This window comes from Zootermopsis nevadensis, unplaced genomic scaffold (genome assembly GCF_977971745.1).
Source record: "Zootermopsis nevadensis isolate Lab colony 2312 unplaced genomic scaffold, Znev_1.0 Znev_ptg000022l, whole genome shotgun sequence".
NCBI lineage: Eukaryota > Metazoa > Arthropoda > Insecta > Blattodea > Termopsidae > Zootermopsis > Zootermopsis nevadensis.
The window spans coordinates 20,674,238-20,701,570 of record NW_028259154.1 but is presented as its reverse complement, the minus strand read 5'-3'; the positions used below and the strand labels follow the sequence as shown (position 1 = coordinate 20,701,570).

General features: G+C 37.4%; 2 protein-coding genes across 5 annotated transcripts in view; one reads left to right on the top strand and one right to left on the bottom strand.

Moving 5' to 3' along the window:
• The window catches only part of Gycalpha99B (guanylate cyclase 1 soluble subunit alpha 2), a 332,598-nt gene that overhangs the window by 269,671 nt on the left and 35,594 nt on the right, over positions 1-27,333 (bottom strand). The gene's annotated exons all lie outside the window — the stretch shown is intronic.
• LOC110840166 (synaptotagmin-10) overlaps positions 6,852-27,333 on the top strand; it is a 51,073-nt gene continuing 30,591 nt past the window's right edge. Inside the window, exon 1 of one of the 2 annotated variants that reach the window (XM_022085010.2) lies at positions 6,852-6,992. In XM_022085010.2, the coding sequence (XP_021940702.2) occupies positions 6,890-6,992 (103 nt within the window). In that variant the 5' untranslated portion in view covers positions 6,852-6,889. Of the gene's footprint in view, positions 7,088-27,333 lie in introns of both variants that reach the window. The other variant, XM_087353940.1, reaches the window with a different exon arrangement.

The window sequence follows — 27,333 nt, the reverse complement described above, 5'->3', positions numbered from 1 at the left end:
GGTGTCTTTATCCCTACGAACCAAATGCCAGGGCCCAAACAGTCCTTTCATTTATGACACTATCTGTCGTAAATCATGGTTGATCCTTATAAAATTGAGCCAGTTTCTTCCACCCTTTCTCCAAGATCATGCCACTCTAAGCTCGTTTATTTATCTACAAAATCTCGCAGAAGAAAAGTCATTCATAATTTATTCAAAGCCTCGTAGAATATATACAGCATCGAATAAGGAGTAAATCATGAATAATGAATTGGAAAGTACAGGAAGGAAGCAGCACTGGCTTAATTTAATATGGTATCCCGTTATTTACCTGCAGGGACAAGGAAAACAATTACAAGTCTGAAGATTTCTGTCTTCTGGGTTGTTGCGCTGTGTAGTCTGGTCGATGTTAACCAACGTTTCAGAGGTCATACTGCCTCCGTCATCAGGGCGATGACGGAGGCAGTATGACCTCTGAAACGTTGGTTAACATCGACCAGACTACACAGCGCAACAACCCAGAAGACAGAAATCTTCATATTCACCGCTGTGAGAACCTCAAGTCTTACAATTACAAGTCTACCAGAATAGCTGGAAATAGAAGGTCCAATGTCTCGGCGGCGACGTTCTTAACAGTCATCAGTAAGCTATCAGCTATGTACTCCCCCCCCCCCCCCCCCGATTCTTCACTTAGAACTTCTTCAATACTTACAAAATCCAAAGCAATAATTTTGCGCAAACGTCATTTTATTGCTTGGAAATCGTTTAATGCATCAAATGGTCACTATGCGGCTCCAAAGAGGTTGAAGATTAACAAATAAAATGATCTGTAAAGATAAATACCTTCTTTCCTTATGAGAATATCATAATAGGCCTAAACAAAAATAGTTACGTTTTATTGTGTTAATTAAAGGATATTCTAGAAGGTTTTTGCATTTGGTAGGCAGTAGAAGATTTATTTCCAGAAGAGATAAATTTGTTATGTCCACTCTGTGTTGGTACGTAGCTACCAGTGGAGTTTCACTTTTTTGGCTTTTAATTCTTGATGTTACAATTAAACTGTCACTAATGTGCGAACAATAACAAAGTGAGAGTTCTAGATAGAGCGGCTGTAAACCATTATTGGTCAGTCCGACTTGACTAGATTAGACGAGAGTCGGACACTTTCGTCTAAGTCCGCATTCCCAAATAAATATACAATTAACGCTGTGGTTAAATAGAACAAGTGGGCGTTCTCGTGGCACTTGCAAAGGGCAATATAGTACTGGTGAACGAAGGATGACTATAGTTGACCTTACGTAAATTATGAAATCGATTCCTTAACGAACACATTCTGTGCAGAAAATCAAGCAAGTATGGTTTAATGAGAAACGCTTATATGTCTTCCTACATAACCGGACATTAAGAACAAGCTCCTCCTGATCTTAAGGATTTACTTGTCTGGGTATCAAGAGGCCGAATGAGACGTAAGTCCTCACATAACCACCAACAAGGGTCAAAGGGGCTACTCCAGCAATCCTTCATTAACTGCGGGAATTACCTTCTGTAAAACAACACTGTCAGCAGCCCTAAAGTAATTCAGGACACTCGGTCTTAGGAGAGCAAAATCTACCCTTAACACTCAGCATGACTAGGGAGATTTCCTTTACTAAACAGAAATGAAAGTGTATTGGCGTGTTTATAAAATATATTGGACTCAAAATGTCACAAAAGACCAATTCCAGTTTCGATCTAAAAACACGTAAAACAGGCTCTGATCGCCATTACAACGCCACCCCAGAAAATTATCTCATTGTTTGGAAGCTATCGATTTTTACTGTGTGTATACAAATTTAAAATCACAGATACCTAGAATACCACAATTGGCTAAACTGGATACGAAATAGAAAACCGCAGTTGGCGAAGGATTGTTTACGGGTATGTTCCAAATGCCTTCTCTGAAATTTTCTGTGTAATTAGTGCAATAAATCGTGCATAATAAACTGATAAAGTTTAATGTATATTCGTGTAAATATAAGAATCATTCGAAGAAATTAAATGCTCTGTCATCCAGCTGTAAGGTTTGGTGGAAATGCTTAAATTCTAAAGAAAATTCAAGGGGTCAAGCTTGAATTGTCATAGAAAAAATCCACCTCCTATTTGTGAGGAGATGAGCATGGCGCACACACAAGATAAAATACTCCACTCCAATACAAACACAAAAATTCTAGAATATTTATGAAAAGTCAAAGGAACATAGAATTATGAAAATCCAGGAAGTTCATGTTTCTGACAAAACCCAACCAAAGTTTTTGGAGATTTCCCTAAAATCTCGATATGCTAGTCTAAGGTCACATGCATAATTATTCTCGACATTATTAAAACGCGAACAAAACATCTCACAAGTTTCTTTTGATCTGCTCTTCTTTGCCATAAGATGAACTATTCACTACGCAGGTATCCTTAAAATGAGTTATGTATAATCTATTATGAGCTTCATTTAACTCTTCAAAGCACATTGGTAACTACACGCATCATCTCCTTTAAAACCCAATAATATTTACTTTGCCCATATTGTATTTATGGGTTTCGTATCCAAGTTTACTGTAAGAAGATAAATGCCTCTCTTCCCAGTGTGCAACAACGTACTTAACAAACATTTCGATTAATAATATAGTCCCAAAACCCACTTGATTTCCTATTGCAGAAACACTGTAATCAACAATTACCCTGGGTAATAACATTTGCTTAATTCTTATTAAAACATTATGTGGACGGGCGAATGAAGTGAACAACATCTAAAGAGACCTTTGGTTCCTTTTTGTATCCAGTGTACGGGCGAAATTCCGACTTAAATTTCTGTCAAATGTTAAATTAAGTTTCAATAGTCAAGTAAGCAAACACAGCCCGTTACATGAGCTTTGCTCCATTTCAGATATTATTCATACACTTTTCAATGGAGGCAGGAATTCAGTAACGGTAACTGACATTATCATCCATCTTGTCAGCCTTGATTTCTGTTCACATAGACTAATAATGGAAACGAACAGAATGTCATATTCAGCTGTCAACACTGACATAAAATATCGTCAACTACAGCTCAATAATGTAATTTCTCAGTGTGACAGCTTAGTGCCATTCCTACTAACACGCAAACGATATCTACGCATAGAATGTGGAAAGGTCGAAAGTCAATTACAGTGACGTGGAATTGTCATACTAAGTTAAAGTATAGGCGACGTCTGTTAAGAAATTAAGACTAATACCGATTCAAAAGTATTCTTGTAATTTCAAACGCTAAAGACTGAAAGACAGAAATATCTCATTTCCAGGACCACCAGTAATTAGATATTTTACAATCAGCAAAACCACCATCATCATCACCACCACCACCAACAGCCTCATAAACAAAACCACTAACTCTGCCATCGCCACCAAGACCACCATTATAACGATCAGCCCACCTCAACAATCACCAAAACCATCAGCCAACCAGCAGAACCATGAGCTGTACAAACATAACCAACAGCCTACCACCACAACCACCACCATCCCCACTGCAAAAAATACCGCAAGTGCCAACCAGTCAGCAAACCACCAGACGTAGTACCACAACTACAATCTTCAGAACTAAAACCATCACCCGAATCAGCATAATCCGTAGTCTCAACTCCGCTACCAAACTTGACACAAGAACCACAAGCAACCCACTATCACAACCATAATCACATAAAACACCACTACCACAGCGAGCTCCAATACAACAACCACAACTACCACCAGCCCCTCCGACCCCAAAAAACCCCCACACAACCAGCTCAAAAACTACAAGTATCTATGTAAGATTTAAGTACCTAGTCTACACCACCAGCTCCACTTCCATAACCATCAGGTAAACCATCACAAAACCCAACCAACAACAATAAACTACAACCAGCTCCACACCACATTAACCTCTGTTCCACCAAAAGAATCACCAGTCAAACAGCAAAACCACAATCCCCACCACCTCAGTGGTGGTGATAAACACGTGGGTGCAGATACAACTTCTGCGGGCCAGAGGTTGACCTTGGGCGATTCGTTTATGAAACTGTCTATATTCAGCTTTGAACCCCTTGATAGTTTAAAATTGCTGCTTGTCATGTGTGCGTCATTTCTCGTCGTGTTTTGTGAAAACCACTTCAATGCACATGTGCTTTGTGGCATAAACTTATCAAAGCCACAATGTGCATAGTCCGGATAGCTTACTCATTACGAGGTGGACAACCGCGGAAGGTTCACGACAGAGGGGCATATGAACGTCAACACCAGGCTCAAATCTTATCCTACCGGGTGGTAACGGGGGATCTTTCCCCGGGGGTAAAGCGGCCGGAACCCAAACATAATTATTCATATCTGATACCAACGTCTGTAATATGTTAAGTTTTACAACCATACATTTTTTTTCCCCATTCATATTGGTACATCTTTTTGATTTATTTTCTAAAGTATGACTTAACCACTTCAAATTCATTGCTTTGTTCCAAATATAAAAATTATCGTAGTGCGACACGTTATTACGATAGGTACTCAAGAGTTGACAAAAACAAAATGGATTCATTACTCGCTTTGTTTAACGGCCGAGAGATATAAATATGTTTATTCGATCTTTTTACGAGATTCACAGCATAACTTACATTAACAGATCACACATTATTCGATTTTCTTACTGAATAACGGCTGTTTACAGCATTTGAGAACAACGCAATTTGTATTAAAATATTCGTAAAAGAGTCTTGTTTTCTCGAAAATGTGGCACAAGTTAAATTATGTAATATTATTCACACACGGTTACATCGTATTTCCAGGATTTTAGAAGCGATAAAAAACTGTACAAAATATTTAGAAACAAATGCTCTTATCAAACGAAAATAAAAAACTAAGGACGTACTACCAGAATGCGTATTACTGGAACATAAGTTATTCCAGGGACTGCCAAATACAGCATAAAAGTTGCTAGTTATTAAATCTACTGAACTACACAAGCTACCGATATGGACAGACACGATTAGAAGAATCCACATAGAACGGACAGCATTACGTACAAAGACACCAGGTGTAAAATTTAATGAAGACTATAGTTCAACTTTGTATAGAATTTGTCCAGTTATTTCTCTCAATAGCTTATCAGACATATCAATTCTATAGTCGAAAAAACGTTCTAACGTGAAGTAAAAAAGTATTATTTTCACCAAATTCAATAAAATATCTTCTTCCGGTATCGGAAATGAAATCCTAAACAAGGAGCTGTAACTACGACAGAAACTATGGAGACTGTCTCAGTGTGTTGTGTTCAATTTAAAACTTAACTGTCCCAGTTTGGGCGCACAAATTATATTCGCAAAGGAACACAGCAATCCTAAGCTTCGCTAAAACACAATTTTTTAATGTTCTAATCTCCTTTTCCACTGACTATTAGGGATTTCGGTGGTGAACACGCCGAGAAATGTTTTTTTCTGGCTTCCTGTGTAGTCCTACCAGTAACTAACCATCTCTCGCTCTCTCTTTATCGTATGTCTGTGCAGGTAACCACTACACACGTCTTGCGGCAGGCGTACACTCACCATACCGCGATGTTTCTAACTTTGCCCTATTGATCAAATACCACTTTTAACCTCATCCATTCCTCTCCTAAATGCTCACATATTCTCATTGTCTTATAATTCTGTGTTCTCATACCAGAGCTTTGTTCTTGGTTAATCCGAGGTTTACTTATAGACAAGAGCAATGATGCTGACACGTCCAGACCGGCTCTAAGAAGCCCACACAGTCCCCCATAACATGCAGATACCTTGGGGCTTTTCCGTGTGTAAAACTAGCACAGCGTGAACCTAAGCCCTTATTTCATTTAGGTGCAAAGATCAAGAAAGCGTGGAGCTGTACGTCCATTCCCCTGTACGCACTCAAGGTGATGTGAACACGCGTATTAATTCGAACGTAAAGCGGACCCCCACTCAGCCTTCTGATAACCGACTGTAGTAGCCTATAGCAAAACATGTAGTTTGGACTGCACCATTACACTCTATTATGACAAATTAAACGCTAATAAAAGTACTATAATATAAATAAACTACCTAAAATCTTAGCCGGATGGACTGGATTTTTCGGTGGCTAGTTCCAGACCATAGTTTTTTTCAATTCCGGCGCGATTTATTTTTATTTTAATATTATTGCCGTCCACATTACGCAACCGCCCTAATTAGGTACTACGCCACGCTACAACTATCAATCCCAACTCCGGTTTCCGAAATAATGTTCAGTCCTTCCGGGAGGCTAGGCGAAATAGTCTAAGAGAAATAAAAAATCCCTTAGAATTATCAGCGTCGGGGGTTCATATTTGAACTTGAGACCTCCCGAATAGGAAGCAGGAAGACAGTTTTGTGCCCTCCTCTATCACCCTTGCCTTCTCTTGTCATCTCGTTTAAAATTACGAGCCTCTGACAACCGAGCAACGCATGTCGCCGAACCAACTAGTAGAGTACATTTCTGTTGAATGAGAATGAATGACTAAGTGATAAAGTGAGAGTTACTGATTTATGAAATGGAAGATTGGGTGAGTTGTCAGTAAGTCGAGAGGGTTATCAGGTCAGACAGCAACTCTGAGACAAGAACTCGAATCTCAATCAATCTGTCGGTCCCTCAGAAAACAGCGCGAATCAACAGCCCGCTCCGTACGGATGAACAGGCTATGGTGCACCTGTGCAGGCCTTAAGCCCAGACCCACTGCCATTGCCCTTGATAGGACAGGCGTCGCTCGGTTGACGTCATGGACCTGCGTGCTCGATCTCGACTCGCCCCCCCTATAATAGCCCACCCCCTGCCCTGTGCGTGACCCGCACTATGCAACACACCACCACTTCTAGTCTAGTCTAGCAACTGCGTTGGACTAGCCATGGGAGTGTTGAGAGGTCCTGGGTTCGAGCACCATCAGCAGCATTCACCTCAACACCAGCCTCTAAGTGAAGAGGCCAGTCATTCTACAGTAGCTAACCCAGGTAGGTCATCGTCTGTGTTGGACGCGTGTCATTGAAACGTGAGCAACAGTGCGCCTCTCTAAGTGAGATCAAACCAACTGTTGCTGACACTAGCGGTAAGAACTCTCTAATCTACAAATCTAACATCACGTCCCGTACTATTTAGTAAGTGAGGATATTTTACACGCTCTACGTTCAATTACGGCATGTCGTCTCAATTCTTTCCTGTTAACACAAAATATAATTGTTAGTTTGCAGATACCAGCCAACAGCATGACGCAGAATGTATTAGAATTAACGTCTCTGATCAAAATTACGACTATCTCACTGGGGATTTAAGACAAATAATTCCTAGTAATGAATTCGAATAACCTTGCATGTTACACCTCTCGTTCTGATTTATCTGTAACGTTTTTACTTATAACAACTTTTTATAATGAACCTGCAATAGTATAACTACAGTTTTTTATACGTGCTGTAGTATTTAAATGAGTGTAATAAAAATGCCTTAAATTAATTTATAAGTTCATAAGTAGATGATAGTATAAGTTAGATTGTTTTGTTTAAGTTTCTCCATACCAAATGTAATCGAAAATAATGAAAGCTATATCGATTACATTTGGTATTGACAGTCAGCACTAACAGCTTAATTTTGGTTCGTGAATATTATCTAATTTCAGTTAGTTTTAAAATAAAGTTAATCGAATTTCTAACCAGCAAAATATCAGTACATGAATGAACAATTACTCACTAATATCTGTAGGCGTGTATTTCAGGATCTGTTTGAAATATTTTTGATAGGATGAACGTTTAACTAAACTTAATGGAAAATAAATTTACGACTACACAGATGAAAACATGACGTGAGATTGATTTTGTAACAATACATATTACAGACTACAGCAATGAATGAAGAGGTTTGCAAAATCTTTGAGAATGCTCTTTGAGAATGCTCTTTGAAATTAGAGATGTTTTAGCCTATTAATTTATTACAATACGATTTTAAAACATATACATATACTTACTTTTCTTCTAGTGTGTGTACAGTTATGAAATGAGCGGAGTCCTGATAAAATGAACAGCAAGAATTGTCTGATTAAGGCCACAGACAGCAGCGGCTATTAAAGTTAGATGCAATTTCCTCTTACATTTAGGTCAACTCGGTTGGTATTACAACTTTTATGACAAGTGTATTACTATTTTTAACTGTATTCATAATTACATCTAATGTAAGAAATTAAAATAATCTCATGGACAATATGCAATGTAAACTCTGCTTTATCCGTAATGCATTAATCCGATGGTCTGGATTAAAGTGCGTTTGCTGTACTAATCAGAAAGAAACATCTCTACACAATTTTCACATAAAACTTTAAGCAGATAGACCAAGCGAAGTTTGTTGTAACAGTTTACTTTACGATACATGAATACGCATGCGTAGTAAAGACCTTTAGAATGCATACATTAAATCAGTTATACCGAATATTAATTCGTCTGGGTCGATAAGTCTTCACTTCTTTAAACTAAACGCACGTCACTGAGCATCAGTATTTATTGCATTGGAGTTCACTCACATTTGTTAATTTCAAACTGTCAAAATTCCTTTTATTGGCTTTAATTTCAGTTCCGCTACAAACTCTGGACTTGTGACACTCTGTATATTTAGCTTGACTGACTTCCAAAAGACTAAAGATACGTATGTGCTGTGCACTATAAGTTATAAAACAATACCTTATAAGAGTTATTTCGTAAGGCCGGAAAGTACGGCATCTTAACTTCGGAGATCTTACGAGTATACAGATTATAATTGTATGAGAAGAAAAAGTTCACGAAAACATATACACTTAGGACGAATAAAGAAAAAGATAGAGCATGCAGCCAAGAAATTAGTATGAGACGGACATGTAGCTTGGGTGGGAAACAAGAACTGCATACATGATTTTGGAGAACGGTCACCTGAAATACTGAAGTGGAGTCGAGAATATAACATTGAAATGAGCGTTCGAACTAGGATGTGTAGGTGTAAGGTGGATGGAACTGATTCAGAGTTATTTTTAAAGCAGAATGAACTTCGGGTTTTGCTACCACAGATTTAACGAAATAAGAACTGCTTCGTCTCTGTCCCATCCCAATTTTCCATTTATTACCACACTTCAAATAATTCATTATTTTACAAAGTAACCTAAATAGACGATACAGCGTTTCTATGAACCTATGTATAATCTAAATAGAAGTCCTCGTTTTAATATTAAGATTTTAGGAACTGAACGTGAAAATTAAGCCTTCGAATAATCTGAGCGACTCCGAACATTTTATGTCCTGTACTAATATTTAGTAGCAGTAGTAATATGCTTAAAGTAGCTTCTTTGAATAGAATTTTCTATGCCACACAAATGACATTTTTTTTCCATAAGCTCAATGTTAGACAGGAGTGAGTAAGCTACAGGACGGACCATTCAACAGTAAACTTGGCATGTGATCTTTAAGTAATACCGTAATACGCGGAGGAAGTAATTACTACCATCAGCATAATAACGAATTTCAAGACACATATTCATTTACTGTATCAGAGTTACTGAAAGCGCTGTCGTATGTCAGATAACGTGCATAAGGTACTTGATAATTTATGGATGCTAACTGATGGAATGGGAAGGAGAATAATGACCAGAAAAAGCTTCCATTGGTTGATTAACAGCTTTAATTATGAGAAATAAACTTTCTTGGGTATATGGGAAAATAATGAAAATTTGTATTCGGGAAACTTGCTAAAGAGCACGTTTACTCCATGTTATATGCCTCTTAGTCTCCGTTTCCTTTGTCTTTATCTTTTCCGAACATTTCCTATGTAAAATTCTTCACACTCGACTTCTTAACTTCTACATTCTAAAGACAATTTGCCAGCCAAATTCAAACAATTCGGTTACTCGACATTCTATTTCTTCAGGGTTTTCTGCTTTCAGTTCAACCTACTGTGCTTTATTCTAAGGTTTCGCCAGCCATAGGATTGTCTCCGCACGTGACCACAACGGATATGACGCTACTCAGCCACGTCTCTGATTAATTATCATCCTCGAATTGAAGATTTAATCTGATTTAACATTTCTCTCTAGCTTTAGACGACAAAAATACTCGCATATATATTAAATTCGAGCTGCAGTATAAATCATTTATTCTTGAATAGAAAAACGAATGAAAGGTAAAGGATCTGTCTTCCTAAACGACATTCTTTTAAAGGGACTGAAGAAAAGTTGTAAATGACGACGAGCATCTCCTTGAACACAGAGTTCAGATATAAAGAATGAATTCAAGGAAGTGCCCATGTAGAGAATAAACATTGGTTTTATATTTTACATGTTGAAGAATATGTATACCGAGATTTGTACGTGCTTTGGAATATTCTTATGAATGTGTATTAAAACATATTACATACAGCAATATGGGGAACGTCCTACTGTTAAGCGTTCATCCAGGTAAATGTTAATAACATTTATTTTCACCTTCATCTTAAATAATTCAAAAGTCGGTTAAAACTATCAGAAACCTTGCAGCAGTATCGTTGGAAGAGAACGTGTCCCCCTAAATCTAAGCACCACGCCTTGATTCTGTTACGGTCCTGGAGGTGAAACTCCATTCATTCCAGACTTCGACATTAAGGGCCTCGATTTCAGATTCATGCTCGGACATCCGATCTTCATTAAACACGAGGTTGTGCACACATCTACATACATAATTAAGCCACTGCATAAGATCCTATTGTTTCTGGAAAAAACACATTTCCCTCGTGAAATCCACACAGCACAACCCGCAAGCATCAGATCAATAATCTAACTGCCACGAAGACAGTCACCGCAAGGCTTCACGATGGTACTGAAGATTCGAAGGGCTAAGGAAACATCTGGAGCAAAGCGGGAAGGCAAATTGCACGCAATAATCCAACTGTTGCATCCTGAGAGCAACAGGTACCGAGTTTATTTCTTCTGGGAAGATAATCAATAATATCACAGCAATAAATCCTCTTTCCTCGACCAGGAGATGACGACTGCATACGAATGAGCCAAGCCCACAAGTGGGAGACAACCATGAGCAGATAGATACCACATATTCTGATAAACATAACTCCATCGGGAATAATCCTTCTTGAGGCAACGACACTCTCTCAGCTAGTCAAGAATTTGCACGCTTTTTATGCAACCAGACTGTTCATTGCCACGATCACGACAGCCTGCTCGAGGCCCAATGTACCATCTAGCACCGCGTCCATCCCCCAAGTAGGAATTTCGAATATTTTCGGCTGTCCGTGACTGCTTATTCATATATTCGCAGGTGCATTCCATTTATGGAATATTAAGTTACTTTGAAATGTAATCAGCTTCTGTCCAAACAAGCGAAAACCATAACGTGCAAATATTAAAGTAACTTACTATTACCACAGAGTACTTTAATAACATAAAAATACTACTTAGGTTCTCAAGGAGGACTCTGCTCGTGCATTTGGTAGAAATATCAGACAGTTTAAGTTTCAAAACAAATGTTACGACTATGAGATATCGTTGTAACATATCACAATATAGACAAATTTCAGAGGTCGTTACAGTAATCTGTTAATGTATCTTAGTCCATTAACAAAGAACTAAATATCCAAGCATTCCTATATAAAGTCACTTTAAACATAATTAGTGAAATCCGACCCAAATATCTGCTTAAATTATTGTAGGATCCGGGCATGGTTTTTGCGCATCAGAGCACCACAAATTCCTTTTAATTAGCCCATTCCATTATATTCTTAAAGATAAAATAATCTTACGGGTGCCATCGCTTATCTTGAATCAACTGAAGTGTTTTTGTTAAACTTGTCACAACAGCGACTGGCATCTCCGTAATGTTTAACTCTGTATCGCCATTAACACAAAGTCTAGACCGTAACACGTCCAACGTAATGACGATTTCTCGTGGTCTGAATGTCACCTTGTAACTATTAAACACCAGTGAAAATAAAATTCAAAGACCAAACAGTGAGTTCATTAGAATTACAACACGAATCGTTACATTTCCAAAGCCAATCTGAAACTTTAAACCTTTAATAGCAGGGCATGAATCTCAACATGAAAAACGAAAGTCACGTGAGAGTTTCTCCTCAATTTCAGGCAACCCAACGAGATATAAGGCAGTACGAGTTTAATCATCAAGCATTTCAACTGTCAGAACTCATAAAAAGAATAACAGCCTTCACGTTACAGCACTTATTCAGAAAACATGCCACTTTGTACACGTAACTATTCGTCTAGATTTTCAATATTGTGGCGTTGTTTTAAACCCGTCTTCTCTCTTATGTTAACTAAACTGTTAATTAAATGCGTGGCTCAGAGCCGACTAAAATCACTACTCTGTAAATTCCACCTCTCCATAAAAATACTGGACAGATAAAACGATTTCACGAAGCTGTATCACGTTCAATTGTTTTTAATATAACAATTCATCAAAATCTATACTAAAATTGAGCTAAACAGTAAATAACGACCAGCTGTGAAACGAATGGTAACTTATAATTTTGAATATATATTTCACTTCTATCATAATAACAGAAGAAGTGTTCCTCTAACTCCTCCTCTGGTACTACACTATCTATCGAATGGCAAATAACATTATACAGAAGATAAATATTAGTTATTGTCGAGCCTAAATATACCAGGGGCTAGAGAGGTAAACACTTTGTAAGGTATAATAAAGACAGCTGTGAAGTCGGTACTAAAATCTCTGACTCCTTCATAATACCTCAATATGTATTAATAAGGGTAAACCTACTAAAATGGTAAATGACACCATAAGAGATTTCACCACCACCACGTGAATCATCAGCCTACGTTTTTGACTTAAAACCTATATTTAAAAATACGTCTAATAGTTATTGCAGAAATCGGTTGATTTGTAGACAGGTTGTATTCTTAAGGTACCGGAGCCTAGGTTACAAAGCATTATTCCCACACCACGTGGCTCAACGCGTCGTTGAATCTACCTAATCGCGAGGCCGCGGTCGGCTCACACGGTATAGCAATTGTTCTTATTATTTTATATCGAGGTTGGCGTCGGAGTCGGTACATTTTTACCGATTCCGACTCCACCGAAATTTGCTTCCGACTCCGACTCCACAGCCATAATTTTGATGTAAGCTAACTGTAGTGTTTATCTGTGAGAATGTACCAGAAAATCATGCTCATTGCTCAAGGTGTGTTGTGTTCATTCATTATTATTACCGCATAATTAATTTCAGTATTTCATACTACTCATAATGAGCTCTTGGCATGCTTTGCATAAAAATTCTAAAAATAAATGTCAAAAGAAGTGCTAAGGTTTCCACTGCTTGCAAATGAATTTAATTCCACTGTCAGCTTTCCGGATCCATCGCTTTTATCTACATTATTAACCACCTACAAGATAACACGGAGTCGAAACTGAAGAACACCGCAGTCCGGGTGTAATCCATACTGGCTGCGAAGAGGTCAACAATATTAGTTTTCAAAAAGTTATGACAAATTTTGTTAGGTTAATGTGGAAGTAAACACAATTTGAGTAATTATGTAAAATTTCCCGTTACTCAAGGTCATATCACAATATGAAAACAAACGCCTTACTGTGTTTATGTAAAACTATTTAAATGACAATCGCCACTGGTGAAAATCTAGACGTGATTACGTTTATCACTGCAAAATGTGACAGGGAAGTTTATTTCCACTGGCATTACCAAAAACATACAAGATGTTCAGAGCATAGCAGATGGTGTTTCTGATCGAGCTACCTCGTACCTAGGATGGAAAATGTTAATTCAGAATCCTTTTCAGAAATCTACATTACTGCAACAAGTAAGAATGGCGAGCAATTGGAGCACACAAACAGAGATAAAAGAAATAAAAGACAAGGTTGGCAGATAGCTGACATGTGGTTGTGGATGTGGGCTATAAATGTGGCTGCGAGAAACACAATATGGCTGAAGAGAGTCATAGAGTGCAGAGACAAACCAAACATGAGGAGGCAACTGTATGAGCGCTTCAGAACGACAGCATAAAGTCACGTACCCACAACACAAATGTGAGATCGTGTGTGATACTAACAGCTGAATTCTGAATGCCGAACACGAATAATTAAAAAAGAAACAAATGAAAACAGAATACCTGACATCCCTAACATTACACACTACTCCCTCTGATGACGGTCACGTATAGACATCGTATCCGCTCAGGAAGACGTTGTCGTAACACTGATAACATAGCTAGAAATGATCAGTTCCATTATTAAATAACACAAGGGATTTCAATGACAGACGCATATGCTAACACAAAATTCAGAAAAAATATCAAAAACGCGTGTTTCTTCGTATTTCACCAGATTTAATCCCATCCGTTCTTGCATACGCTGTCTTTACCAAAAGAGGTGCAAAAACAAATACAGCAGAATAGTTTTTAATACGAAATTCACAATGATAGAAAGCCTATTGTTAAACACGCAAAACAGAATGTATTCACTAAAGCGTTGTTCACACAGAATTTCACAAAAATCAGTCGAGCAGCAATTATAACATTTGTTGACAAAGCCTCGGGTTATTTATAAACGCTTTCTCAACTGCACGTGTTATTTGTCATAAAACGTTAGAATTGCTGAAATTATGAATTGGAAACATTGTGAGGGGTAAAGGTTTAGAACCGTTTTAAGGTATTGCTCTAGCATGGCTGTATGGAAGAAGGAAAACAACATAATCATGTCAAGATATTCGGTTTTAGGGCCGATACTTGAAACCGGGCCCCCTCAAATGCATACGTTTCTTAAAGAAACTTGGAACGTTTTCGTAATTCAGTGACAGTGTTCCATAAAAGGAATTCCGATAACACGGAACCATAAAAAAAAAGAAACTACGCCAATAAACGTAACATAAATTCAGAAAAAAAACATAGACTGCGTAGAAGTGACGAGATCTTAAGGAGTACAGACGACTCTGAGAACAAATTTGTAACCAAGACTCGTAACATATGGTAAAGCTTAATGGTGACATGAAGTTTTAAGCTGCAGTATCAGTGCTGATAACCCTGAAGTGTGGTTGGAAATGAAAAGTAATAAAATTTGACCTACAAATATTTATCAGTGGTTTCATCAAATAAAATTAGGGTTTCAGTCGATTTCTCAATCCCTGGCGCTTTACTTCTTGATAGTTCTTTATGGTTTCAATTGCCCCATTTCTTCTTGGAATCCACCATGCAAGATTTTATACGCAGTACGCTTCATAGAATACCTGTTCTTCGCTACGAGGTTTCTGAAAATAAATTGTAATGAAGAATTCTTTTGCGTCATGTATTTCTATTAAACTCTCATTTAAAGCATGTGCCCAGGTTATGTGCAGGTTATAATAATATTTCATTTGCACGTTAAACTTCACAAATAATGCAAGCAATTATAGGACATTACCTGTTATGTGATATATAAAAGTTGGTGCATTGCAAGGAAGAGGCGTACAATTATTCTTACTTATTAAAATTGAGGTTGCAAAACCTAAAATATATCTCTCACAAGTTTTGAGCCGCGTGTTCTAAATATGAAATAGTTAGTGACAAAATAGCGGAAAATATAAATCGCTTTAAGCATTATAAATTATGTAACCTCCGCTAGACATACAGGCTAAAATCCTGGTGGTGAGTAAACATGGCACTCAGGCGCATTGCTGGTTGGCCAGCGAGCGGCTGGAGAACGCGGAGTCCACGTATCTTGGATGCAGGTTATCATCAGATGGAAGGTTAAAAGCAGAAGTTATAAGCCGTATTAATCAAGCGAAGTTCGCCTTTAGCAAAAAGCACAACCTTTTCACCTCTAACAGCATTGATAAACACCTCAGGAAACATCTGGTAAAGACATTTGTATGGAGTGTAATATTAAAGTAAGACCTGGACAATCGGGGAGGCAGAAAAGAAGAGAATAGTGGCATTTGAACTGTGGTGGACAGAGTGTCAAACGAAGAAGTGCTGCTGAGGATTGAGGAGGAGGAGCCGTGCCTCTGGGATACAATACAGAAGAGAAGAAACATCATAAGACATGAGGGACTGATTAAGACGATCCTCCAAGGTGCTGTAGAGGGAAAGAACGCTTGGGGCAGACCGAGGTTAACATATATTAATCAGTTAAAGGAGAACACCGGCTGTCCCTCCTATACAGCATTGAAGAGACTTGCTGAGGATTGAGAGAAGCTTGGAGAACTGCTGCCAAAGAATCCTAAAAATAGGATTGATTACAATAGAAGAAAGACAGACAGGACGAAATTAAAAGCAATACACAAAAGACTTTTATGCAACACAAGTGACATACAAATAACACATTGTATGTCTGAAAGTTAATAATTCCTACGATCTAACTGATACATACGACAACGAAAATTTATGAAAATAAATTGTTTAGCTATCTGTCAATATAAACCGAAGTACGAGCATCGCTATTACTGCACTTATGTTTTTTAAATTTTCGGAAACTACGCAAATCAAAATTTCACTCGTCTAAACATTAGGGGCATGTTTGCTACTATTTAGTTCAGAATACCTTGTCTTCCCGACTCCTGTCTGAAAAGATGACTACATTTTTCAAAACTATGGTTTTAGGTGTTGCTTTCGTATGGGTATGAAAAATTGGCTTCACACATAAGAGGCGTGTTTGAGAACGAAGAGTTGAAAATAATATTGTAATCTAACATCAGGAGAAAATTACATAACGAGGACTTCATGATTTGTACTCCTTTCCACATAGACATATCACTGTTGTGTTCAAACAGAGGATGGCATACGCGAATATGTAGCGCACGAGGGGAGGGTAAATTGAAAAAGAGTGAACACTTGCAAAGTTTACACGTAAAGTTGAAGATATTATTAAGTAAATACGGTGTAATTGTGGAAATGAAATCCATAAAAGACTATGAATTTATTGACCAGCTGGGCGGCTGTCAGCATCTCAAGAAGGACCCTGTTCGATTGTGTTTCTTCGTAGCAAAATGAATGGCACCAAGAATATTACATGCAAACGAGGCTTGTGTATTAATTTGCATTTACATACATATCGGACGAAATGGAAGCTGACCCATAAAGTACGTCAATGTTTGATGTTAGTAAGAGCGAGTTAATATTAATGTGCCCCTTCCCATTCTTCCATCCTTTTACTTAACATATTACCATACTGAATACTTCTCAAGTTTCCCATGTTCTACCTTTCAAAGGACTAAAGCAGGTTTCATGATACCTCGTAGTTTGAGAAGACTATTGGGCAGACACTGGAGGTGCTTTACAATAGTGAACGAACAGAACACAGAACGTAGGAAATATTTCCAATCGAAGGAACGGCAGAGGAAGATATGCTTCCAAGAGCAAAATCAGAGAACAACAACTCTTCTCAGCTATTATTAAACTTTCATATGCAAACAGAAACTTGCAGAATAGTTCCCAACAGATAATATCTATTCAGTATTGCACTGTGTGTATAAATAGAACATTCGATAGTATCATCAATTACGTAGTCAGTTTCAATTTCAGATCCGATGCATGTAAATACGTTGCCAAAAATATTTTAATGTATTATTAGAACCAAAACAAAAACGAAGTCACGTGTGGATTGCGATGATTATCTGTACGTCTACAACTCAGTATTAGCGACACTGCAAAATGATTAGAAGAAATGTTCTATTTGCCCCCCCCCCCCAAATATAGGTTACAAATCTCATTTCGTATTGCTAGTCTAGATAGCTGAGAGAGCGAAGTGAATGGTTTCGGGCTGGAAGACCGGAGTCTAATTGCTGAAAGGGGCAGGATTCTTTTTCCAAGTGCTCACAGGCTCTGAAGCTCACATAGGATCTCATAAAATTGGTACAGATAGCCACATCTCTAGGAATAAGACGACCAAAGCACGAATATGATCCAAAATCTAGTCACTGACAAGTTTATGAATGTGTGCGCTGTAGTTCTTTATGTATGTAACCCTAAAAGTTTGTAAGATGGTGCTTAGACGTAAACAAACATTTTTCGTATTTACGATTTCTTGCAATGGCTTCGAGAAACTTAATTTTCCAGTTGATATTATGGAGCCTGTACAGAGAAGAGAATTAATGGAACTGGAGGGCAACTGTGTGAAGGTTAAATAAACTACATTTACTCAGAAACCAAACGCTTTCCGAGTCACAGAAAAACAGTGCAGCCACATTTTTTTTAGTAACAACACGTATTAAGTTCAAAATAAAAGTAAGCCGTATGTTTATAGTAGACACCTAGTACATTAATTTTATAAATAGTCTTTCTTTATATATTGTTCGAACGCCATGAACAAAGTGCATTTCTTCTTTTACATTCTACAGAAGACTATTTACCGAACAGTAGAAACTAAGAGACTGCTTTGGGAATCCATGATGCTGGGTAATGATGCTTGCGAACTAACTGTGGGGCAAAAGAGTTCTAATTCCATCCCCTTACAACTTTTTCAGGTCAACAGGACCAAGGCAACCTGTACATGAACGATCGTTTTTAAGGTTTCCAAACTTCTATACAGACCTATCAATTTCTTATAACTTCCACCTGCTGATTACTTTGGAAGTAACCTACGGACAGTTTTAAATTCATCAGGAACATCACCACCCAGCGAGAAATTTTAGAAATTATGCCCTAATTTATTTTATGGTTACAAATAAATTTTTATAAGAGCACTTTTAACCCATTTATAACTAACAGACAATGCTGTAGGGACCTGAAACTAACATATTATTTCGGAGTTAAGCACACTAATTATTATCTCGATTTTGCATTTTGAACTCCACATTCTGCGTCTGCTTTCCGAAGATTTCCACGAACCTATGACGCACACGAAATACAATCGCTTAGCAACAGAGTGTCAGTCCATGTGAGCGGACACTCATGGCTCAATAAGCAAATGACGAAGTCGATACGGTACCCTTTTTAATATAATACACATACATACGAACAAATAAAATTCTGACGTCATTCAACTTTCGTCGAGACCACGACAAAGAGATAGTTGATGGCAGAAACAATATAAAACTATAATAGTTATTTATTAAATCACTGAAATCAGTGAATTTTTTTTTAATTTATACTGATGTGCGCAATTCGTTAGTATAAAATATTCCGCGTAGTTAACATTTTATGTGGTTCGTCGTTAATAAAGGTTAGAAAATTCCTCGTATAAATATACGAACACGTTATTTATAATTTAATAAATACGTATTGAAGCATATTAAATCAACGGTGTTAGTTTGTATTTCAGACCCTGATAGGTTAAATTTATTTATTTCCATCTTCCCACAATTTCATTTTCTGATTAACTTCTTTTCGTTCTTTATTGCTTTCCTATTCTCTTTCTTCATTTTCTTGTTCTGTACCTACCTTCCTTTTCCTCGTCCTACCCCCATCCTACTTTTATCCTTCTTATGTTCTCTCTCCCACCCCTTCTGTCACAATCGCAGAAAGCCATAGGATTCTTTAGTTTTCTTTTTTCAAAGTTAAACCGCTATGACGTGTTCACTTGTTCCTCCCTGGAATGATATGCAAATGACTTTAATGCATTACCTACATTACATAAATATTTGCTTTACCATCAAACACAAGATGGCTTGTTGTAATAGGAATCGCTCTGCTGGATTAAGTTCCTATTCCTGTACTTCTGTTACGTAGGCCCTTCGGGTGGATGCATTTTTATTGAAACTTTACACTATTTTATCTTAGTTAATTCCTTTGAAATTTTGCGGTATTTTACAGAGTTTCGAATTAAAACATTTATTGGATAGTCTATAGTCGTAGACAATAATACAACATAGAAGTTATTATTGAATTAACCAGTGCAAAAAGAAACATAAGTCACGACAAGTAACCGATAAAGGACAATGGATTCTGTTGTCATTGACTACATTAACACGTGCGTCGTGGACAACATTCTTCTTTCTAATTTGATAGGATAATAAAGAGGTCTTGTGATTATCTTTTGGAGTCACGCAGGACTTCAAGATGAGATATCTAATATCCCGATGGCTAAGAGCAGAGCGTTGATTACTCGCTTCGTAACTAAAAAGCTTTGATAACTTTTAAGTCTTCCGACCTCACAAGTCGGGTAGGAGACAAAAATTCATTATCGCTATACAAATATTAGTGAACGCAGTCTGGTTCTTTAACATGGAGAACAATATGCGGGCAATCCTTTGTACTAACGTGGCAGCACGATATTAAACCGTCCCTAATTAAGCTTTGGCTCTGTTATCGGTAGAATGGTATAGTGCTACAGAGAAGCAAATCTAGAAAGATAATTTTCTTAACTAGGTTAGATACTAATATGTCTAAAACAAGACTCCTTACGAACTAAGCGTACAAATAAGAAAAACTATAAGTGCCGTCTAAATTGTGTACATGTGTGTAACTCAGACACTCACATTAAGGAAATAATAAAGTTTGAAGGTGCCGATACACAGGGCTTAATAGTGTACTGGGACTTAAGTAAAAGGATATAGGAGGGCGACTCGAAAAAACCTGCACAATAATCAGCTTCACAGTTTGAAATATTAAATATTATTATGATAATGAAATCGAGAGCGACGCCACGGGAAAGGTGTACGAAATTTTAGTGGGGAAACCTGATGAGAGAGATAATTGGTAAGGCTTGGGGAAGCATGCAATAATAATACTGAAACGCATCTTTAGGAAAGAAGTGAAGTTGTGGACTGGATGCATCTATATCAGGATGGAGTCCGGAGGAAGTATCTTTCAGTCAAGGCAATGAATGAATCTCCAGATACCAACGAAGTAGCGTTATTCATTTACCATTTGAACTAGTATTAGCTGCTCAAATTAGAATTCTGTTCTACTCAGGTGCAAAGTTAAAACTTACAACGACGGATACAACCTCCAAAGAAGTGCTAATTGAGGTTATTCTAAAATGGACAGATCACGACACGACAAAATTTTAACGTCATCACATCGTGACAGTACAAATGAGAGCTACAAAGGAAAGAGTACGAAAGAAATAAATATGGAAATATAGAGAACTGAAAAGAATGGATTAGCGAAAAACAAATAATAAAGATATATACTATCAGATTACGAATTGGGTCGCTCTAAACCTGCAATTCATATTAACATCTGCCCACTGGAGATTTCCCCTTTCAGGATATCCGTAACAATAACGCAGCTCTGGAGCTTTGAAGTTTGTGTAGGACTTGAAGGAACATGCACTTGGTTAGATAATCCTTAAACACAACATTGTCCCGAAGACCAAAATTTTACAGGAGCTATGGATATCTACCGACATGCAAGTATGAGATATGGCTGAATATATCGTTCAGGCTTATGAATTTGTAGTACGTGGGAGAAGATATAGGCCCTCTGTACCGATGAATCATCGACATGTAAAATAGGATTAAAAAATGCAACGATACAGCACAACCGCGGCCATTTTTATACTATAATCTGTTTTGCTACGAATGAAAACACGCGAAAAGATTAACTGTATTTTTCCAAGTAACTTCTTTCCTATTTTGCATATTTAATTGTGTTAATGTGCTATATTTCACCAAACTAATCACACTTCAAATCTTTCAGAGTACAAAGCAATAAATTATTTTATTTTATTTCGTTAAATATTCAGCAAAGGGACATAAAAATTAACAGTTATAAATATTGATGGTATCTATGTATCGCATGGAAATTTTGTACGAAATATCGGTTTTCGGAAAATCGTTTAAGTTAGATGTAAATTTCAAACACACCTAATACAATTCTCATTTTCTACAATTTTTAGTATAGACATTAAACACAATTAAAATCTGTTAAACTTGGCTTTTGTAAAATAAAACATTTGGGATAAACGGACAGTCACTATCCCCCCATTCTGCTTTCACTTTATGCACTTCGTGCATAAATTGTCTATTTCTGAATGTTATGGCATGGCGAACAAAACCGATATCCACACTTAGACTACAGGAATGATAAAGCACAGATAATTTAGTACACGAATTGTGTCCCTGAATTCGGTTAAATTGTTTAGAAGCTACCCGAGGTATTCACATACTGTAACGAGCATTTATTGTCCCTACAGAATATGAAAAATACACTAAGCACATGAGGCACTGTATTCAGCCAACATTAATACTCAATGTATCCATCTCCAGAACGCAACAGACATGTTACAGTTGAGGGATATCACTCCCTGTCAATCAAAATTTAGTTACGTATTCTCGAGACACGAGCAATGCTCAGGTGTTTCAATAAACTGAACATTTAACGATACACTGAAAAATAGTTCCCTATTCTGTGAAATTTGATATACGAGGTGCGATCGGAAAGTTTCAAGACTGTGTCAATAGCGGGCGAACCGGATGTAGTACGAGCTTCTGCCTTTAGGGGGTGCGGCCTACATTCATAGTGAATCAGTGTGCCAGCCGGCATCATCGAATTAGCATTTGTTTCTTAGTTACGGGCGTTTTGGTAGTGCATTACACCGACCCTCCTGCGATTTTGGAATGGCGGATTTTCATGAACAAATCAAATTTTGCCAAAGACTCGCCAAAACGGCTACGGAAACCTATGAAATGCTAAAGCAAGCATTTGGGGAGTCCGCAATGGGTCGTGCACAAACTTTTGTGTGGCATTCACGTTTTAAAAATGGCCGAACCTCTGTCGATGATGACGAGCGTTCTGGACGACCATTTTCGAGCACAACGCCCGAAAATGTTACGAATATTCGGCAGGCCATTCACGAAGATCGACGTCGTACCATCAACGACGTGTGCGACATTGTTGGGATAGGCTATGGGACCTGTCAGCTGATTCTAAAGGAAGAACTCCACATGCGACGCATCGTGACAACGCGCCAGCGCACACCGCCCTCAAAGTTCGGCAGTTTTTGGCCTCAAACACCATGGCCGTCATCCCGCACCCTCCTTATTCGCCGTGTGACTTCTTCCTCTTCCCGAAGATGAAAATTCAGCTAAAGGGAAGGAGATTTGAGACGATAGAAGAGATTCAGGCAGAATCGCAGATGGTGCTTGACAGGCTGACAAAGAAAGATTTCCAGGGATGCTTCCAGGCTTGGCAGCGGCGCTGGGATCGTTGTGTTCACTCCCAGGGGAACTACTTCGAGGGTGATGGATGAATTTAATACCTGAGATAAGTGTACGGGTTTTTATAGGCGCAGTCTTGAAACTTTCCGATCGCACCTCGTATGTAGTATATGAACACTGAAGACCAAAGATGTAAGAAAAATAGCAAAGAACTCCACGAAGATAAGTTTATTCCTATGTAGTGAGTGACCTATCCATTCTTGTTTAATAAGTTTCACTATGTTCTCTGTTCGGAGGTGGGATCCTGTACAGTTTTAACACGGGATGTACGAAGGTAAAGTGAAATATGCTACTAGGCGTTGGCTTACTGGACTTTACTGTATGCAAAAGAGCGGATACAAGAGGACGGTGAGAGTATATTTTAAATAGAAAGTTGTATGCATGCTACGTCAAACCGCAAACAGCGTGCTACTGGGCATGGGGGAGAAGAAAACTATATATGGAAAGGATAAACTTTCGACACTGTTTTGTTTGCATATCCGTTGCAGGATATGAGGAACTGAACATACTGAACATGTGCTTGCAATAATAAATGAAGGCTAAGATAATTCTGCAAATAACATTTTCGCTCTTGATCGTATATTGTTGATTTCTGATGATGACATAAGCAGGTGATACTTTTCGTGATTTTATTTAGATTTTCCAGATGAAAATTTGACTACTGTAACATACCATAACCGCCTCATTCCAAAATCCTTACCTATTTACCATTCCTAATCATCTTCCTAAGTTATTTGGAGCAAAGTAACGAAACCCTTAAATAATACAAAAAAGAAGAGAGAGAGATAAACAAACGCAAGGAAGAATGAACGATACTTTAAATGTGAAGAGAATTTTCATTTGATTAATTAATATTATAAATGTTAAGATTTATCTCAGTACCAAAAGCTAATAAATTTCCAACCACACAACAAAATTCTCGAACCTAAAGCCGAAGAATTAGTGTTAATAAATCCGATATGTATTAATGATAATAACATAAAATAATTCAATATTATAATTATAGAACTGCTACATACAGCATAATTAAACTTAACATAAAAAGGAGTCAACATTCTTTCCACTTATGTCAATAAAGTAATAGATTGGATTAAAACGCTTCAAATATGATCTTCTGTGTGTTTCATTAAAGAGAAATGTCCAGTCAGATTACATTCAACGCTTTAGCCGTGTATTAGGACTTGAGCTCGATGTGTTTGAAACTGTAATTGCATTTCCATGCGCAATGTCAACAGGTCATCCCTTCGTGCATACGTTCGCAATGAACCATTACCTCACATGTTTATAGGTGAAATGATAACTGAAAAAGTGCGTTGCTGAAGTGAAAACAAAAGGTAAAATGTGGTATTTCTGGAACAAACACGGTCTGTACTTTGCATCTAACAGTTTAATAAAATTAATAGGAAAGTTACATTTCATGCATTTAGTTTATCTCAATTCAACGGATGGAACAAACATCAATGCCCGCGTTCTCAAAGCAGAGCACTTTTATGATACGTTTAGACGGTCAAGTTAATTTGCCATTCTACTGTTCAATGTATAACCAAGATCCTATTTTAATTACCCGATTTCTCAACACCTGTAAGTTAAGCCATAATAACGTTGAACAATGATTTATTCTCAAAATATAAATAGTTTCGGAGCCTGAATTAATCCAGTCTGTTTTCGGGTAATTGTTATAATAGGGTTTACTATTTTTCAGCTTATGTTTCTTATATTATAAGGAAAAACAGCCTTATAATTAACATCATCATATCGTACATTTTTCAGTGAAGATATCAGTGTTGGTCTTCTGTTGACAACCCTTAAGATGGGGGCAGTATATTCCTCCAAAACGATAATATCTACCCACATGTCTGCACGGCGCTACAGCCCAGGAGAGTAACATATATTTCTCTTCTAAATTGATATCTCAATAGGATCATTAAGACGGAAACCCTCCGAATCTTAAGCGCCTATTGCCTCTCAGATAACCCACTCAGTGATTCCGGTCTGGTAGAAAGAAGCTTCAAAATACACCGGAAAAATAAGCAGATAATTAAATACTGAATATAGTAGCAAACAGGCAACCTCACTATTTTTTTGAAATAAATAGATTCTTCGCCGTTTCACAAAACCCACAATTTCATCTTAGCCTGAGCACGACGAATTCAGTGCAAACTTTAACACACTTTTTCATATCAACAGTAATATAATCGATCAGAGTCTGCGATTTTAAAGTGCTGTCATTTAGATTTTTGGACCAAGATATCTTATAACTGATACCACGAAGCAAATTCCTTCTTGTGGCGCTAATAATCACTAAAATAGTCAAAATCCCCACCTTTCTTAGAACCTAAAGATTCATTACTGTGTTCACAAGAGCCGACCACCTGTCCGTGTCCATACCCTCACACCATATTTCCCTAAGCTACATTTTAATATTACCGTCATCTGCGCCATATTATTCCCAGTGTTCTATTCCCTTCAGGCTTGCCAGCCACAATTATGTACGCATTTCGCATCTCTTCGTGCGTGATACATATACGGCCTTATTTCATTATCCTTTATTTTATTATTCTAACATAATCTGGCAAGGAGTATAAATTACAAATGTAATCATTATGCAATTTTCTCCAGTCTTATGCTAATTCATCCTTAGATACCAATATTCAAAGTACTATGTGTATTTCTCATTTAAACTACCAGCATGTACAACTTGTCACACCCATCTTGTAAGCATTAGTTTAATTATCTTGTTAGCATTAGACTAGATGAGCAGTGAATATTATGACGGTTATTTAGTAATTCTCTTCATCCTCCAGTTACTGTCACATTCTACAATCTAAATAATACTCTCGGCGCTTTGTTCTCGAACATAGCCCGCAAATTCCAATTATAAAGTGCATACGGAAACTCATTAGGTGATATGGCTGTTTTTTTTCTAATTATGTTACGTTTCTTGCCAGCTTCACTTGCCATCAGACTTTCAGCAATGAGTAATTAAGCTAAGCGTACTAGTGAAATTACCAGTAGACAAAAGTTATAAACTGTAGGAACAACTAACGCGAAGATGTCGCGTTAACAAAGGCCCTCATACAGATGCCAGTTAAAATTTTACTGTTCGCTATCTCTGGACAAGTAAAGAGAGGGGAAGAAAACTAAAAATATCGAAGATTATTTTCGACTCATCGACCTTGAATTTTCAGTTGGTACGGACGGGCAAGTGAGAGTTTGTTTATCCCTGGCTATACGTTAATTAGACTTTGCGAATTTGTATGTATCATTCTCTTAATATCGATTAACTGCAGGAAGAAACAACAGTTAATAATCTACTCATGCAACAGGTATCACACTTCCACACTCAGAAATTTATTCATCATGCCACAATATTTCAAAATTCTAGGCCCCAATGAGATCTATATTTTAAATCATGTACGAATGCCAATTATGTGTACAACGCGTCGATTCTTTGATCAGAACGACTTTCTAATTGATCTTTATGTAAAGTAACTTCTGAACCAAAACTAAATTCAGACCTCCAATACCAAAATTGTGTCGAAATCTGTCCAGTAGTTTACGATATCAAATTAAGTGGACAAACTTTAGAATTGATAGCGAAAAGTAAATAATTTAAAGAAGGCAGTAATGAGACATTTGAAGGAAAGTAGGATTAAGATCTTACAAATATGTGTTATATCAGAGGCCCACTATTCATTCAGCACTATTAAGTGTCTATTTTGTTCTATGTGATATTTTAATAGGCATTAATGTAAAGTAAAATAATTATCTCCTAGAATTAACATGTTATTTCAATGTTCAATTTCAGCTCTTCTGATGTAAGCAACAAATTAGACTGAATGATGCTCATTTTCTGTGTGTTCGTCTCTCTGCCTTCTCACTCCCGACAGCTACAAATGAAATAACAAACAAAAGCTATGCTGCAAGCGAAATTATAGGCCTCGGTCCCTTTCCTTTATGCTCGTTACGCTAGTAACACACAAACCCACATACACTCCGAAACAGGGAGGCGTATTTCAGACCATGCAAAATTTTCGTGTGTGTGTGTGTTCCGAAGCAACTGTACAGTTAATTCCCATATACTGAATTCATATGAAAGATACTGTACAGTACAGCGACATAAAACTATCATTTCTAATGTCGACAGTTTCAAACACGTGTGTCAACAGTACACAAAACTACAAATTCTGAATTATTTATTTAATTATAATATAGAAGTCATAAACACGGTTT